This window comes from Amphiura filiformis, chromosome 20, assembly GCF_039555335.1.
Source record: "Amphiura filiformis chromosome 20, Afil_fr2py, whole genome shotgun sequence".
NCBI lineage: Eukaryota > Metazoa > Echinodermata > Ophiuroidea > Amphilepidida > Amphiuridae > Amphiura > Amphiura filiformis.
The window spans coordinates 19,217,224-19,230,481 of NC_092647.1; the positions used below are offsets into that span (position 1 = coordinate 19,217,224).

General features: G+C 34.5%; 1 protein-coding gene across 2 annotated transcripts in view; it reads left to right on the forward strand.

Moving 5' to 3' along the window:
• Positions 1-13,258, forward strand: part of LOC140141813 (uncharacterized) — a 75,176-nt gene that overhangs the window by 21,631 nt on the left and 40,287 nt on the right. For both annotated transcript variants that reach the window (XM_072163678.1, XM_072163679.1), the window contains exon 3: positions 7,576-7,652. In XM_072163678.1, coding sequence (XP_072019779.1) covers positions 7,576-7,652 — 77 coding nt within the window. The remainder of the gene's footprint in view (positions 1-7,575; positions 7,653-13,258) is intronic.

The following is a 13,258-nucleotide window of genomic DNA, read 5'->3' on the forward strand; positions in this document are numbered from 1 at the left end:
TGCACCTCCCATTTAAGCAGGTTTTAGTGATATTTAAACACTATATATTTTATTAACGTATGAAATGCTGTCATTTATTAAACACGTGAATATCTGTCTTTGTGTATCAATGATGTGTTAAAGTGTTATTTTTCAACATGATAAAGTGTTTATGGTATGGGCGTGTAATATATATATATTTACAAATGTGTTTAACATGCTTAATGTGCAAACAATATTATAGGCAATCATTTAAGGGGGTACTACACCCCTGCCCAATTTTGTTCCTATTTTTGCATTTTTCTCAAAAAATTATAGAGCATTGATGACAAGTAAGATATGTATATTATTGGGGCAAAGACTACAACTACTGCACTGGAAATTTTATTTCAGCACAGACAACAGTTGTGGAGTTACAGTCAAAAATGAGGAAAAACCAATATTTGATCAATAAATCAATAACTACTTGCCTTGAGTTCCTGAATTTTCAGTGCAGTAGTTGTAGTCCTTGTCCCTATAATATACATATTTTACTTGTCACCAATGTGCTATAATTTTTGAGAAAAATGCAAAAATAGGCACCAAATTGGCCGGGGTGTAGTACCCCTTAATACAAATTAATTGTTTCAACATGATAAAGTGTTTATGGTGTGGGCGTGTAAAATATACATTTACAAAATGTGTTTAATATGCAAACAATATAAGCAATCCTTTAATACAAATTAATTGTTAACAAAACTGCCAAACGCTGTGTTTTTTCACAGTGTACTATTTCACGCACTTATCGGGCCAAGTACAGCTTTATAATGTTAAATGACAACAGCCTTAATGATTGGAATGAGTTATTAACCGAACTCAATGAATTCATTCAACTCTAACCGTAGTATATGGTTAAAAGGGGTCGTGGTGTATACTTATAAAAATTGCTGTAAGGCAAAAAGACAGAAATAAGTCGAGTTTGCAATAATGCAGCACTGTTAGAGTACGGTGGTATCGATTGACTAGACTTGTTGAGTACTTCCCAAACATAGCTTTAGTTTTATGCGTACAAGAATTTGTATAAACTCGCCCAAAATTACATCAATTTATCTTCTCAATATAGATATAATGGAGAGATGAATTCGAAGAGCCTAGTTCGGTATTTTTGTACTTATTCGGTATTAAGGACCTTGATTCAAAATCGTAGTAAAAAACACAAAATTACATGCATCGCCTGCGCTCATGTGAAGGGTTAGCACTCTCCTTACGAATATTACCCAAGTTTTTACATTGTTAGCACAGACGTTAAAATGTGTTTACTTGGTAGTGACGTGATGTATTTCATGTGGTAGGGTTGTTATTAAGTGATTTATGCCCTATTAAATTACGGATTTAAAATAATCTCTTCTATCTCACGTCAGATTTTTTCTGTATTGAAATTCTAATCGCCCCAATTTCTGCCACACGTTACTTTGTATCTATATAAACATCTCAAAAAAGTAACGACCCCCCCCCCTTAAATAATGGCCATTATTCAAAATGGGGCTATTGTATTACAGATCTGTAAAATGCGTTGGAAGCAGAATTTATTTCTGCGCATTTTGACACCTCATTTGATACGTTAGCCTAGAAAACAATAAAACACCGTTCAATTTAATGTAGTGAGGTCCAGATTTGAAAGTTGCACTTACACACAAATTTTTACAATACAAAAACACTCAGATATCATTACACAGATTTCCTTCCATTACACTGAATACAAAATCAATACAATTTACTGCAACTTTCAAATATTGGGTTACATTGATTTAAATGTACGCTGTGACGTCAATATTTAGTCGATTGCTACAAATGAGGTGTCAAAATGTGCAGAAAAAATTTTTGCTTCCAACGTATTTTACAGATTTGTAATACAACCACCCGTTTTTGAATAATGGTCATTATTTAAGGGGGAGTCAGTTATAAACATGATAAATGTTGCGTTCCTTTTCTACTCTACTTTGCTATGACAACGTCTTTTACTTTTGCAGAGATCATAGACAGTGTTGTCCAAATTCCTAAAACAAATATAAATCTGTTCATATTGACTTGCGTTTTGTGATGGATACAATATATGTCAGTTAATTATTTCAATCAAATGGTCATTTTTCTTTTTCAATTTGTACGTCCGCAACGAAAAAAATGTATATACGTCCGCAACGTAGAACATTAAGAAATTTTGACCAAAAGATAAAGACTCTGATTTTTTTCTTTGTTGGTTTTCTTTAGCTTTGTCCCTCTTGCAAACAAAACTGTATCAGTTTCCATCAACGATCTAAACACCACAGAGCAATTGTAACTGAAACACAAGTAACCCACTTTCTGTGAATACGTTCGAAACGGAGGTGTTTTTGTGACCTGTCATGCCAACTGAGAATGGGTTTGGAATTAAACTTTCAGGTTTTACACTTCTATCAGCGATACTTCAAATACAAGAGTTCAAAATCCAAAATTATCCTAATAATTTAAAGTTCTGGGTCCTCAAAGTCTTGTGAATGTATGTCCGCAACTACGGAACTGCCCATCGTATTTAGTTACGCCGAATGGGCTGACGGTATTCACGGTAAATTGTTGACACGTTTACGGAGTTAATGTCGGAGTGACGTCACAGGAGTGAGGCAGTAATTAGGAAAATTCCTCGGCGATGTCCAGATTAACAGGATAAATGTAGATATTTGTGTCTACCTGTGTGATTGAGAAAATTCACAAATATAGCCCTAATACTTTTCCAACTGTATGATTCAACTCATTGAAATTTCTTGAAATTGGACAATATCCTGCAAACTGGTATCATTTTAGTACCACTGGCATCATTTTGGATTTTGTTATACGCTATGGTAATAATTGAGCAAATGGCGTCCACGTTTGAACGTTTGCACAGTAATTTTATGAGAGCACATCAGACATATCGAATTACATTCTGAATACGAAGAATGTCCTTCTGATATCAAATAAATGTGATTCTTTGAAATTCTCGAGATAATACAATTTTATGGCAAATTAATAAATATTGATGTTTTAGCTATTTAACAGTCCTCTAATGATATTTACCTAAAGTGTATGTATAGGTGGGAGAAAAAAGCCGACGATCATTTGAAAATTTTGATCTTTCGTATTGAAGATCTTGATTTTTTCCCAAAACACCTAAAAGATTGAGGCCTTTTTGTGAAAAAAAATGTGTATATATCTTCAATATGAAATGTCAAACAAATTTTTCATATGATCGTTGGCTTTTCCTCCCATGCAGCAACATACACTTAAGGGTATACGATGTATTGTTGGTCGAAGCAGCAGAAAAAAAGTAATTCACAGCATCTTGCGAATGGTAGTGAGCTTTAGCAAAAAATTGCATTGCTCAATTCATAGCGAGCGTGTAGAAGAATTCAAATATCACAGATATACTTTTGTGGGTCCTGTGGTTCTTGAGTTATGTTGTAAAGAGGGCTGAAACAACAACGCTTTTGTAAAACGTACATAACTCATTAACAACAATAAATTAAGCAAGTTTTCAAAGTATATGACTTGTAGAATGAACTTTTGCAAAACACCAAAGTGTTATTTTTCAATAATATATTGATTCAGATAAAGCAAACCAAATTTTTTTGGCTGCTTCGACCAACAATACCTCGTATACCCTTAAAGTACGTTAAGTCCAAGTTTTGAAACATTTTCTTAAGAACCACTAAACCAATACTTGGCTTATTTGTACTCATTTTTCATGCTGATTCAAAAAATATAATTTAAAGAAAGTTTGGAACTTGTCGTCTGCAGTTGACACCAAGAAATATATCATTCTACTTTCCGTGACTAAAAGATCAATCAAATTCAAATATCTTAGGTTAACCCTGGAAAAAAAACCTATCTACCCAGAATTTGCCTTCCGGTGGATTTCTTTTTATGCATGTAAAATCAGCCGTTTTTTTGCAAACCTTTGATTGATTTTGACTCTGAAAAAACTAGAGCGAATCGTGCAAAAAGAAAGAAAAAAAAATTGGCATGTTTTAGAGTCATTTGCAAAAACAAAATAATAATAAAACTAACAGGTCCGTCTGTTAAGGAGGGATTTTTCCGTTGCCTTATACTTAGGTTAGAGCGTTGTGACTGGCCACTCGAAAACATTTAGCAATATAGTTTTTTAATTTTTGATATTATTGTCTGCCACAACAAAAGTAAGCTAAATCGTATTCCATACAAACGTTGCAAAAAATAAAAGAATGTTATTCAGAACAACTTATAAAATCGTTTGTGAACTTACCCACAACAAAAACCATTGATACGTCCGCTTACAAAGTTCAACATTAGTTTCATGACATTAATGCTGTACATTTTAATGGAAACATGATAAATAAATGGACATGGTTATGGTCTTAGGCCGATATACATCGACCCGTCTACCGTCGTGATCATATTCGACCTACTTATGTAAGTTGAAATGTAAGCCTGCTCTAAAAAACAAAATAATAAAAGTTAATTCAAACAGAAAATGTTAATTTTAAAGGGTTTTTTTTTCTTATTGCCGTTGGAATTGGTGTCTTGAATAAACACGGCTAGAATTTAAAACACCCGGGCCAATTCCTCAAAGATGTACCTATCTTTACATTTGATAACCGAAATAAATTCGTTATTGCGTAGGAATCTACGCCTGGGCCAATTTCACAAAGATGTATAGAATATATTCTCCTAGAATAGGGCAATCTACGTAGTTTATAACGGTAAAATTTGCACTGTGTTATCTTGCACGACTCATAATTATTCCCGAGGCCCAATTGGTGAAAATGTGCTGGATATTTTTGGCGGGAAGATTTTGAAAAAAATGACCCATTTTATACCTAAATTGACCGAAAAGGGGCCGTTGTCATATCAGAGGCCCAAAGATGAGACCCATATATTCGGCGGAGGCGTCGTATTTAACGCTAGCTTTGGACATTTTTATTGATTTTTCACCCTGGTAAGTCGGGTGGAAAATAAATAAAATTAAATATCCAAAGCTAACGCTAAATACGGCGCATCCGCCTAATGTTTTCGACCCATCCTCGTATGGTCATTTGTATTGAGTAGGCTACCCGCCCCCTCCCCATCCTCCGTGCAGGCGTATTGAACTATTTATAGTCTGCCAGATTTCTGAGAATTGTTTTTGGCGAACTCCAATAGTTGTGTGCTATTTACAAAGTCGATCTCTGTGTTTAGATTTAACCCTAAGGCTCTGTTGCTAAGTAAAGAGGAAGAAGAGGAGAGGAGAACGCGAAAAAATAGTCGAACAATATCTTCATGTTCTGATTTCAATCAATAGTCATAATTATCGCTTATGGGCAAATACTCATAGACTAAAACAAACGAATTAAAAGGATACGTAGACAATGGTATAGAAACTAACATTTTGTTTTCAAATTCCATGTATAGAAATAATACAGTGGGAAAAAAAATAATGATATGATGTGGATTATTGATCCAAACGGTAAAATGTTATATGATAATCATTTTATCATAATTTTTATTCAGTGAACACATTTTGTCATTTGATTTAAGTTTGAAAATAACATAATATGTTACTCTCCTTTTCAAATGAAAAAAAAAGTTTTCAAATGGGAAAACATCGAGGTATAATATAAGCTGTTACGCTCTTCATGCTCTTAGAGTCGGTGCTACACGGGTACTTCAATAATTCTTTGTCTGCTTTTGGTCTGAAAATGTTACGTTTGATTTTTATGGATCAATCTAGATGTCCAGTAATGGATTATCTTTATTATCATCACACACAGTTGATTAAGTTTGGTAGCCCTTTTATTTTCAGATATAAAGTTTTGCTTCTCAAAGCAATTAAACAAATGAGCGTGATGCGAAATTTATTCAATTTGCAATCCACCTTCAAACAGATATTTGTTTACAAGTTAAAACAAATAGTAAACAAACTGATGCGTGTTTCCAGGTAAAATTGACCATGAATTAACCCACGGGCCCATGAGTACCTTGTTTCATAGCAATGGTCTTGTATTGCTGATACAAATTAATTAAGGTGGAGCAAAATTGATGCGACGGGTCAAAACCAGATACCTATAGGGTATGCAAATTTGGCTATTCCGGTTATAAGCCATACACCCCCTATTGAAGACGCGGCCTTAATCTCCCACACGGGTTATATGAATTTCAATTGTGGTTACCTGAATTTGTGACTCCATTTGAAATCTATGGATGATTAAGGTCATATCTTCCACAGGGGGTATGGTTTTCGACTGGAATAATCCATTCAAAAGACGAAACAATGATAGTGATGTATATTAGTGTTCTACGGATTAGCAAGTAAGATAGAATGAAGAATGAAATTAAGCGTGGTTGACCTGGTTGGTATCATCTACTCTTCCTCATTACCATTGATTACTCCAACAAAATAGAGATTTTGGCATCAGAAGAAGGCTCGTATTTTTATTATGAAATTCTAATCCATTACAATTATTGTAGGTCTTATTTAGATGTAAACGGAAATTGCAGTAGTGTTTTTGCTTATCATTTAATAACATCCAAACTACTGAAGTAATTACGCAACACTTATAGGAATATCGAATGCATGCCAATATCAATGTCAGGTAGAAAAAAAACCATATACTTACACCCACATATCGTATACCTACATTAAACAGTACGCTTCGACTATAATTATAAATGCGTATTTATAAATACGCACGTGACCCATGGGCACGACATACCAAGACCAGCAAGCGTGACCAAATCCTCATGCATTAACCACTATACAGAAAAGGATAGGATCTCTGTAGATAAATATCATCAAATATAAGTATTAATTAAATAGCAAAATCATTACACCTGGGGAGATTCCGAATTTGTAATATGTAAAAACAACATTTCTAAAGTATTTGACGACGGAAAAAATATCTAACGACGGAAACGTTTACAATATAATCATAAAGTTTAACAAAATAGACGATTTCGCTGCACAGTAGTCTCATGTTGTTCCGCCTTTGCATACAAATGTATATGAAGACCACCGCTATGTAGAAGATCACTTTGAGACTTGCTGTCTACAAGCTGTTATGGCAGCGCGCAGGTGGTCACGTGCATATTTATAAAAACGTATTTATAAATATAGTCGAAGCATCTGCTAGCGCTAAGCGATAACAAAAAACTCAAAGATACAACAGAGAAAACCCAAACAATAATAGTCTGAAACAATGTGATTCCCTGATATTAATCAGATGTCAGATGCGAGGCCCCTCAAACTATACCTTCACCTCACTAGTGAGCACAATAACTATCAAAGTACAAAAAAGTATGCCATATTTACCATTATACACTTCTGATATGGAATATGCATAATTACAAATACTACAAATAGGTACCATAGCAACTCTGTGAATAAACAAACAACCTGTATTTGTTTCTCCTAATTCGTGCCCACTGGATACCCGACTGGATACTACGCTTGTTCATATTCCATTATTATTCGCTCAGTTATGGTATGTTTGCTTCGCATGATTATATATACAAGCTTAGGAATTGTCTATACGCTTAAGAAATGACAAGACAATAACACTTCATTATTATTCTTTTGTTTTATGTACACAGCTCCAGGTAAAAGATCAGATCCACAAAGTGTAAGAGAACTTTTTGCTGCAAGATTAGAAGACACCGATGAAGAACAGGTAGGCAGAAATGAGCCCATCCTAAGGGATGAAATCAAAACTCGATCGGCTGTCGACCATCGGTTCCGGGTGGTTGAAACCGGTTTCTATTGTTCTAAACAATGGAACGCTGTTCAACTGCTGGTAATCGCCGGTCAATCGGCGATTGAGTTTTGATTTCATTCCTAACAGTTCAGTCAATTCAGATTAATTATTTTAACACTAACAGTCATGACAGTACTGTAATAACAAGTTTCAGTTAAGACGCGAAGTGGATTGTACTATGCAGATGACGTCAGAAGTCGATAATTTGTGTAAACTGGTCTCTAGATTCGCGGCCCATACACGTTCAATTTTCTTGGGCAATATCAAAGACCCTAGATACAAAATCTACCATTGTGCACTGTACACATGGTACACAATGGTAGATTTTGTATCTAGGGTCTTTGATATTGCCCAATAAAACTGAACATATATGTTCAAGAAATTTTATTTGCTAATCTACATGAACTATCCTGATGAAAGAATTGATGGAGACTGGTCTTTGGACTCGATCGTGTTCATACAAACACTGAATTGGGTCAGACATTCATCTGACTAATAGTGTATCCGCTCCGTTTTTCAACTGAAACTCATAAGTGTGTTTATACTACGTATACACAAAAGCGGTAATTACACTTTAAGAAACTAAGGAAATTCATACTAATTGCATGCTTGATTAGGGAAAATTAGAGTTTTTTAAGAGGAAGACTATTATTCTTATTAAGGAGCGATATGCTAAATTTATATAAATGACCATTCTCTTACTCAAATGAAGTTTATATTGAATTAATATGATTAAACAAGGTAGTAAAATGCCCATAACCACTTGCTAATTATTTTCATGGCATTTCTGATTTTCTTGCAATTGTATCTGATTTTAATAAAACTTTATGTGATAATTTGGACACCACGAATCAGCTACAAAGTCGGCCCGGTCAATTTTGTTTTATTTTGTGTTTAGAAAATATATATCATAAGCTTTAAATGGTATATCATTTGACTTCAAACGATATCCAGAAGCGGGGTTATGGTTTGTTGAACTCTGTTCCTTCAACAAAATTGTACCTTTTTCGGTTCTACGTGTGTCTCTTTTTCCACATTTCTGGTAATAAATATTAAACAGTCATAATTGGCGGTCATTTCAAATCATCCCCAAGTCAACGAGGTTCAGGAATACCCTCTCATTGTTAATTGTTGGTTATACATACCTAGACAAAATACAATGCTTTGTTATCCACCACTTGAACAGGATTTACTAGCCAAAGCAAACAAAGACAAGAACTATTTAAGGATTCTATAGAAATAGGTGGAAGCTTCTTATCCTCTTCAGCAATAGAATTATTGATTGGTTTAAACAATGTTTGATGAGATACTTGTCGCACCGAATTGAGATACCTATGATTACGACCTTCGCGCACATTTTACACAGTTTACGGCTCATTCGTATAGTGTCCAGCACATTATACGTTTCGTGCACGGTGTGGATATGGAGTGTTTAGTTATATTGTTCAACTAATCTACTCCCCATTCCAGAAAAATACAGCTATTTTTTGGATTAAAAAATATTATCCTGTTTTGCCAAATGAAACATAACTAAATCCCAATCCTTTAGTAAGTTCTAACTGGCAATAAAAGCCCAATTTTAATATTTTTGCAATTTGAGGGGAAATGGTCCAAAAACATGCAATTTTGCATGTTTTCTTGCAATTGTAGTCACAAAAGTGTAAGTGTAAGCATTCAAAAATCTTCAGTATAGGGTAAGGGTTAGCTCATAATTTTTATATTACTGTATATGAAAATTAGAATGCATAACTTGAAATTAGTCTTTGTTCAAGTCTTTGGGCTTGATTGTCACAGAATACATAAAAGGTCGCAAAACGCCCTAAAAATGCATGTTTTGGCCCTTGTTTCCAAAAATTGACCAAAAATTAAAATTTTACTTTCATTGCCAGTTAGAACTAACTAAAGGATTAGTATTTAGCTATGTTTTATTTGGCAAAACAGGATAATATTTCTTTAATTAAACAAAAATAAATGCTATATTTTTCTGGAATGGAGAGTAGACAAAGATTTGTAAGAGCACCGCTGCAAACAATAGCCTAGAGTTTTATTCGCGGATGAAAATTTGACATGTAAAACTTTGTGTTAGTGCATCGAACAACAGCAAAATCCAGCGATTACTGTTTTTTATTTTTTATTATTTTTTTTTTGTAAATGTGATCAGGATCAAGAACAGGGTTAGTATTAATGGATTAGGTCAAGATTATAGTTAGGAATAGAAATTATAAGGTATGGAAAGCAGGTCATATTTTGTTCGCATTTGTAAAAATGAATTTTCCTTTTATTTGATATTTTACTTACCAAATCTAGAAGTTACCCCATTTTTATAGACAGTAGAAGAGCCCTACTAAAGCATGATTTGCCATTATATCTTGGCCCAAGGATAACTCAAATTTCTCTGATTTATTATCTAATGTGCGATCAAATCACCAGATTTTCTTACAAGCTCTTACAATGTACCTCTTTATGCCGCTTAGCGGACAGTAGGACCCCTTTTTTCCATTTCGAGGTCTTTACCAACGCTTGAAAAATTACCTCTATTTCTGTGATACTATTTAAAGGAAATCTGTACCATAAACTAATCAATGGCTATATAGTTGCAGTAATAATAAAAACGACAAACAGTAAAAGTCCCAAGCTTATATACGTACAAATAAAGGAGAAATTCTTAATTCCTTACGACGATCAACGGTCATTTGGCAATTCATGGCGGCGGCCATATTGATACCCGATGTATTTTTTATTACGCTGTAACGGTACCCCGATATTGAAACCAGCGAAATCCGTGCCACCAGCACTCGCGCTCGTGAACTTTGGCGACACGAAGCGAATACTACCAAAGTTCAGATTCAACATTCGTTCAAAAAAATAAAACTACAGAAGAACATAAAAAAATGTATTTTAAGTAATATTTATGATCAACAATGTCTTTTGAGAACGAAAAGTAAAAATAGCACTAAAAACCAAATTTCGCTGTGGGGTCGCGAATGCCATAGCAACATACGCTCGCCGTGGGTCTGTGTGAAAGGTTACGCTACTGCTTGTGGCAGAAGCAGCTATCATGGCGGCGTCCATGAATCGCAGTAACGAAGGATTAAAAGTGCTTTTTCTTTGTTAGGAATATTCCGAAATTCATATAGACCGTCTGGTATGTTTAATTTAGGGGTATATAACTATATTAGCCATTGATTAGTTTATGGTACAGATTTCCTTTAAAGATCATGGTGACCCACTGTAGTGCCAGAGGCGGGGTGTTATAAAATTGATTAGGGTTTTACATTGAGTTTCTTTACCATGGTAATCTGTGAATTTCAAAATTGTGTACTTTTGGTAATTTCCTCTGAGGCCAGAGGATGACAGTAAAATTGCCAGGGGAGAAAGACCACTCCATCACATTATCATGATTATGTCATTGACATCACACTCGAGGATATGACATCACCTATAGTCTCATTTCTAGATGGCTTAATTCAATGACCTATAAATTCAACAAACATAGCTCAAAGGGTGACCTCGAATTGTGGAGTATGAGTTTTTGCACCCGGCACATTCAAGATCAAAGGTCAATCTACAAACATATGGGTGGGGGGTGTTAACGAACTGTTTCCTGATAGATGAGAATGATCGCCATTGTTATCTGGGACAAAGCAGAATTTTGGAAAAACAAAACGTGTTTGTGTATCTTAGACAAGGTCATTGTACTGTCACTTATTCATATTATCATCAAGCATAATGTTATTCAATTTTGTACAAAGATAGAACGTAATTGAGGCGTTTTTAAACAGTTAGAAGCGTTTAACGCTCCTCCTCTGGAACACTCCTATTTGGTTTGTGCAAATAATAAACACCCACGCCACAAACAAACAAACAATAAGGAAACAGTAGCAAATCGGGATACTACATGAATTTGAAACAGTTTTCAATACTAAATCGTAAAATCACTGAAATTTCATGACATTGATAATATGTATTGTTCTTCAGTTCTCTGATATTCCCCACCACTTATGTTGTCATATTCATGTTAAAAGAACAATTATTGCGAAACACGCTATTTGTATGCTTATAATTTTCAAACCGATGGAACGATTGAATTCAAAGCTTGGAATAAGAATGTTTGCATGATAGGCATCCATGCCTATAAGGTAAAATGTCACGTGATAAAATCTGATCGCCGCCTTTGAATTTCTTATATTTATACCCCACGTTATTTCAAGGTTAAGGGCTGGGGTATGAACGTTTAGACAGTATTTTTTGTGGGACATGGGAGCACATCAGACATATCGAATTTCACTCTGAATACGAAGAATATCCTTCTGATATCAATTTTTTTTTATTTAATACAAATTTTATGACAAATTATGAAAATTTGATATTTTTAAAAAATTTTATATTTAACAGTCCTCGGAGTAAACTTTCTAAATCTAATGATATGTACTTAGCTGGGATGAAAAGCCGACGATCAATTGAACATTTTGACCTTTCTTTGTATTCAGAATGCAATTCGATATGTCTGATGTGCTTTCATGTCACACAAAAAATACTGTCCAAATGTTCATACACCAGCCCTTAAACGAGCAATGTATTTATTGCCCTGATTTATGCGCAGCTTCGTCAACATTGTATTCTTACTGTATAATAGTGCTTTTACTTTTGGTGTCAAATTACACAAAATGTGATTTTGTGTGTGTCATTATCCCGGTCGTTATTGTCCTGGGGACTCCTGAGTATTTGGCCTATTCAAGTTGAAATCCACACACCCCCATGGAAGATACAGGGTGGGGTGTAGATTTCAAATGGATTTGCTCATTCAGGTAACCCCATATGAAATCTACACTCCCTGGGTGGAAGATAAAGGTGGGGATTAGGGTCATGTCTTTCATAGGGGGTCACTTTAGCCCATTTTACAATTTGCTGTCCAACAATAAAAGATTTGTTTAAAGATGTGATTGTTCGGTTTTATTTAAATAGGGATTAAAAGTTTTAAACTTCAATCAAGAGAAAAAAATACTCAATTAAATTCAAATATTCTTTTTGTCTCTTATGCATATTATAAAACTACTCTAAATTTATTTGGAAGTAACAGGAGAACAGATTTTATTGACATAATGGCAGAGAAATAGATCGCATATTAAACAAAGCGAACTGCGCACGTAAACCATTTTGAGTGCTCTTTAATTTGTGAGAATAATAATCTTAAAGTAACTTTCAAAAAAGGCGTTGTGATTTATGGTGCATTACATCGGGCATAAAGTACAGGCGATAGTCCCAAGGTTTGCGGGTACCAAAATATCTAAGGTATCGTGTCCGAAAAAAATGGTTTGCTAGTCCGAAAGGTAGTCCGAGAGTAGGGGTTAGGGTTTATAGGGTTCGGACTAGGGTCCTGACTAGGGTTCGGACTAGGGTTAGGATAATATTCAGAATTCACTGAACACTGTGCACGGTTGTTTGATGTAATGTAAAACTGTGTCATTTTCAAGAAAAGTTGAACAATGATGGCGCTATTTATCTTAAATCTTGTTTGCATA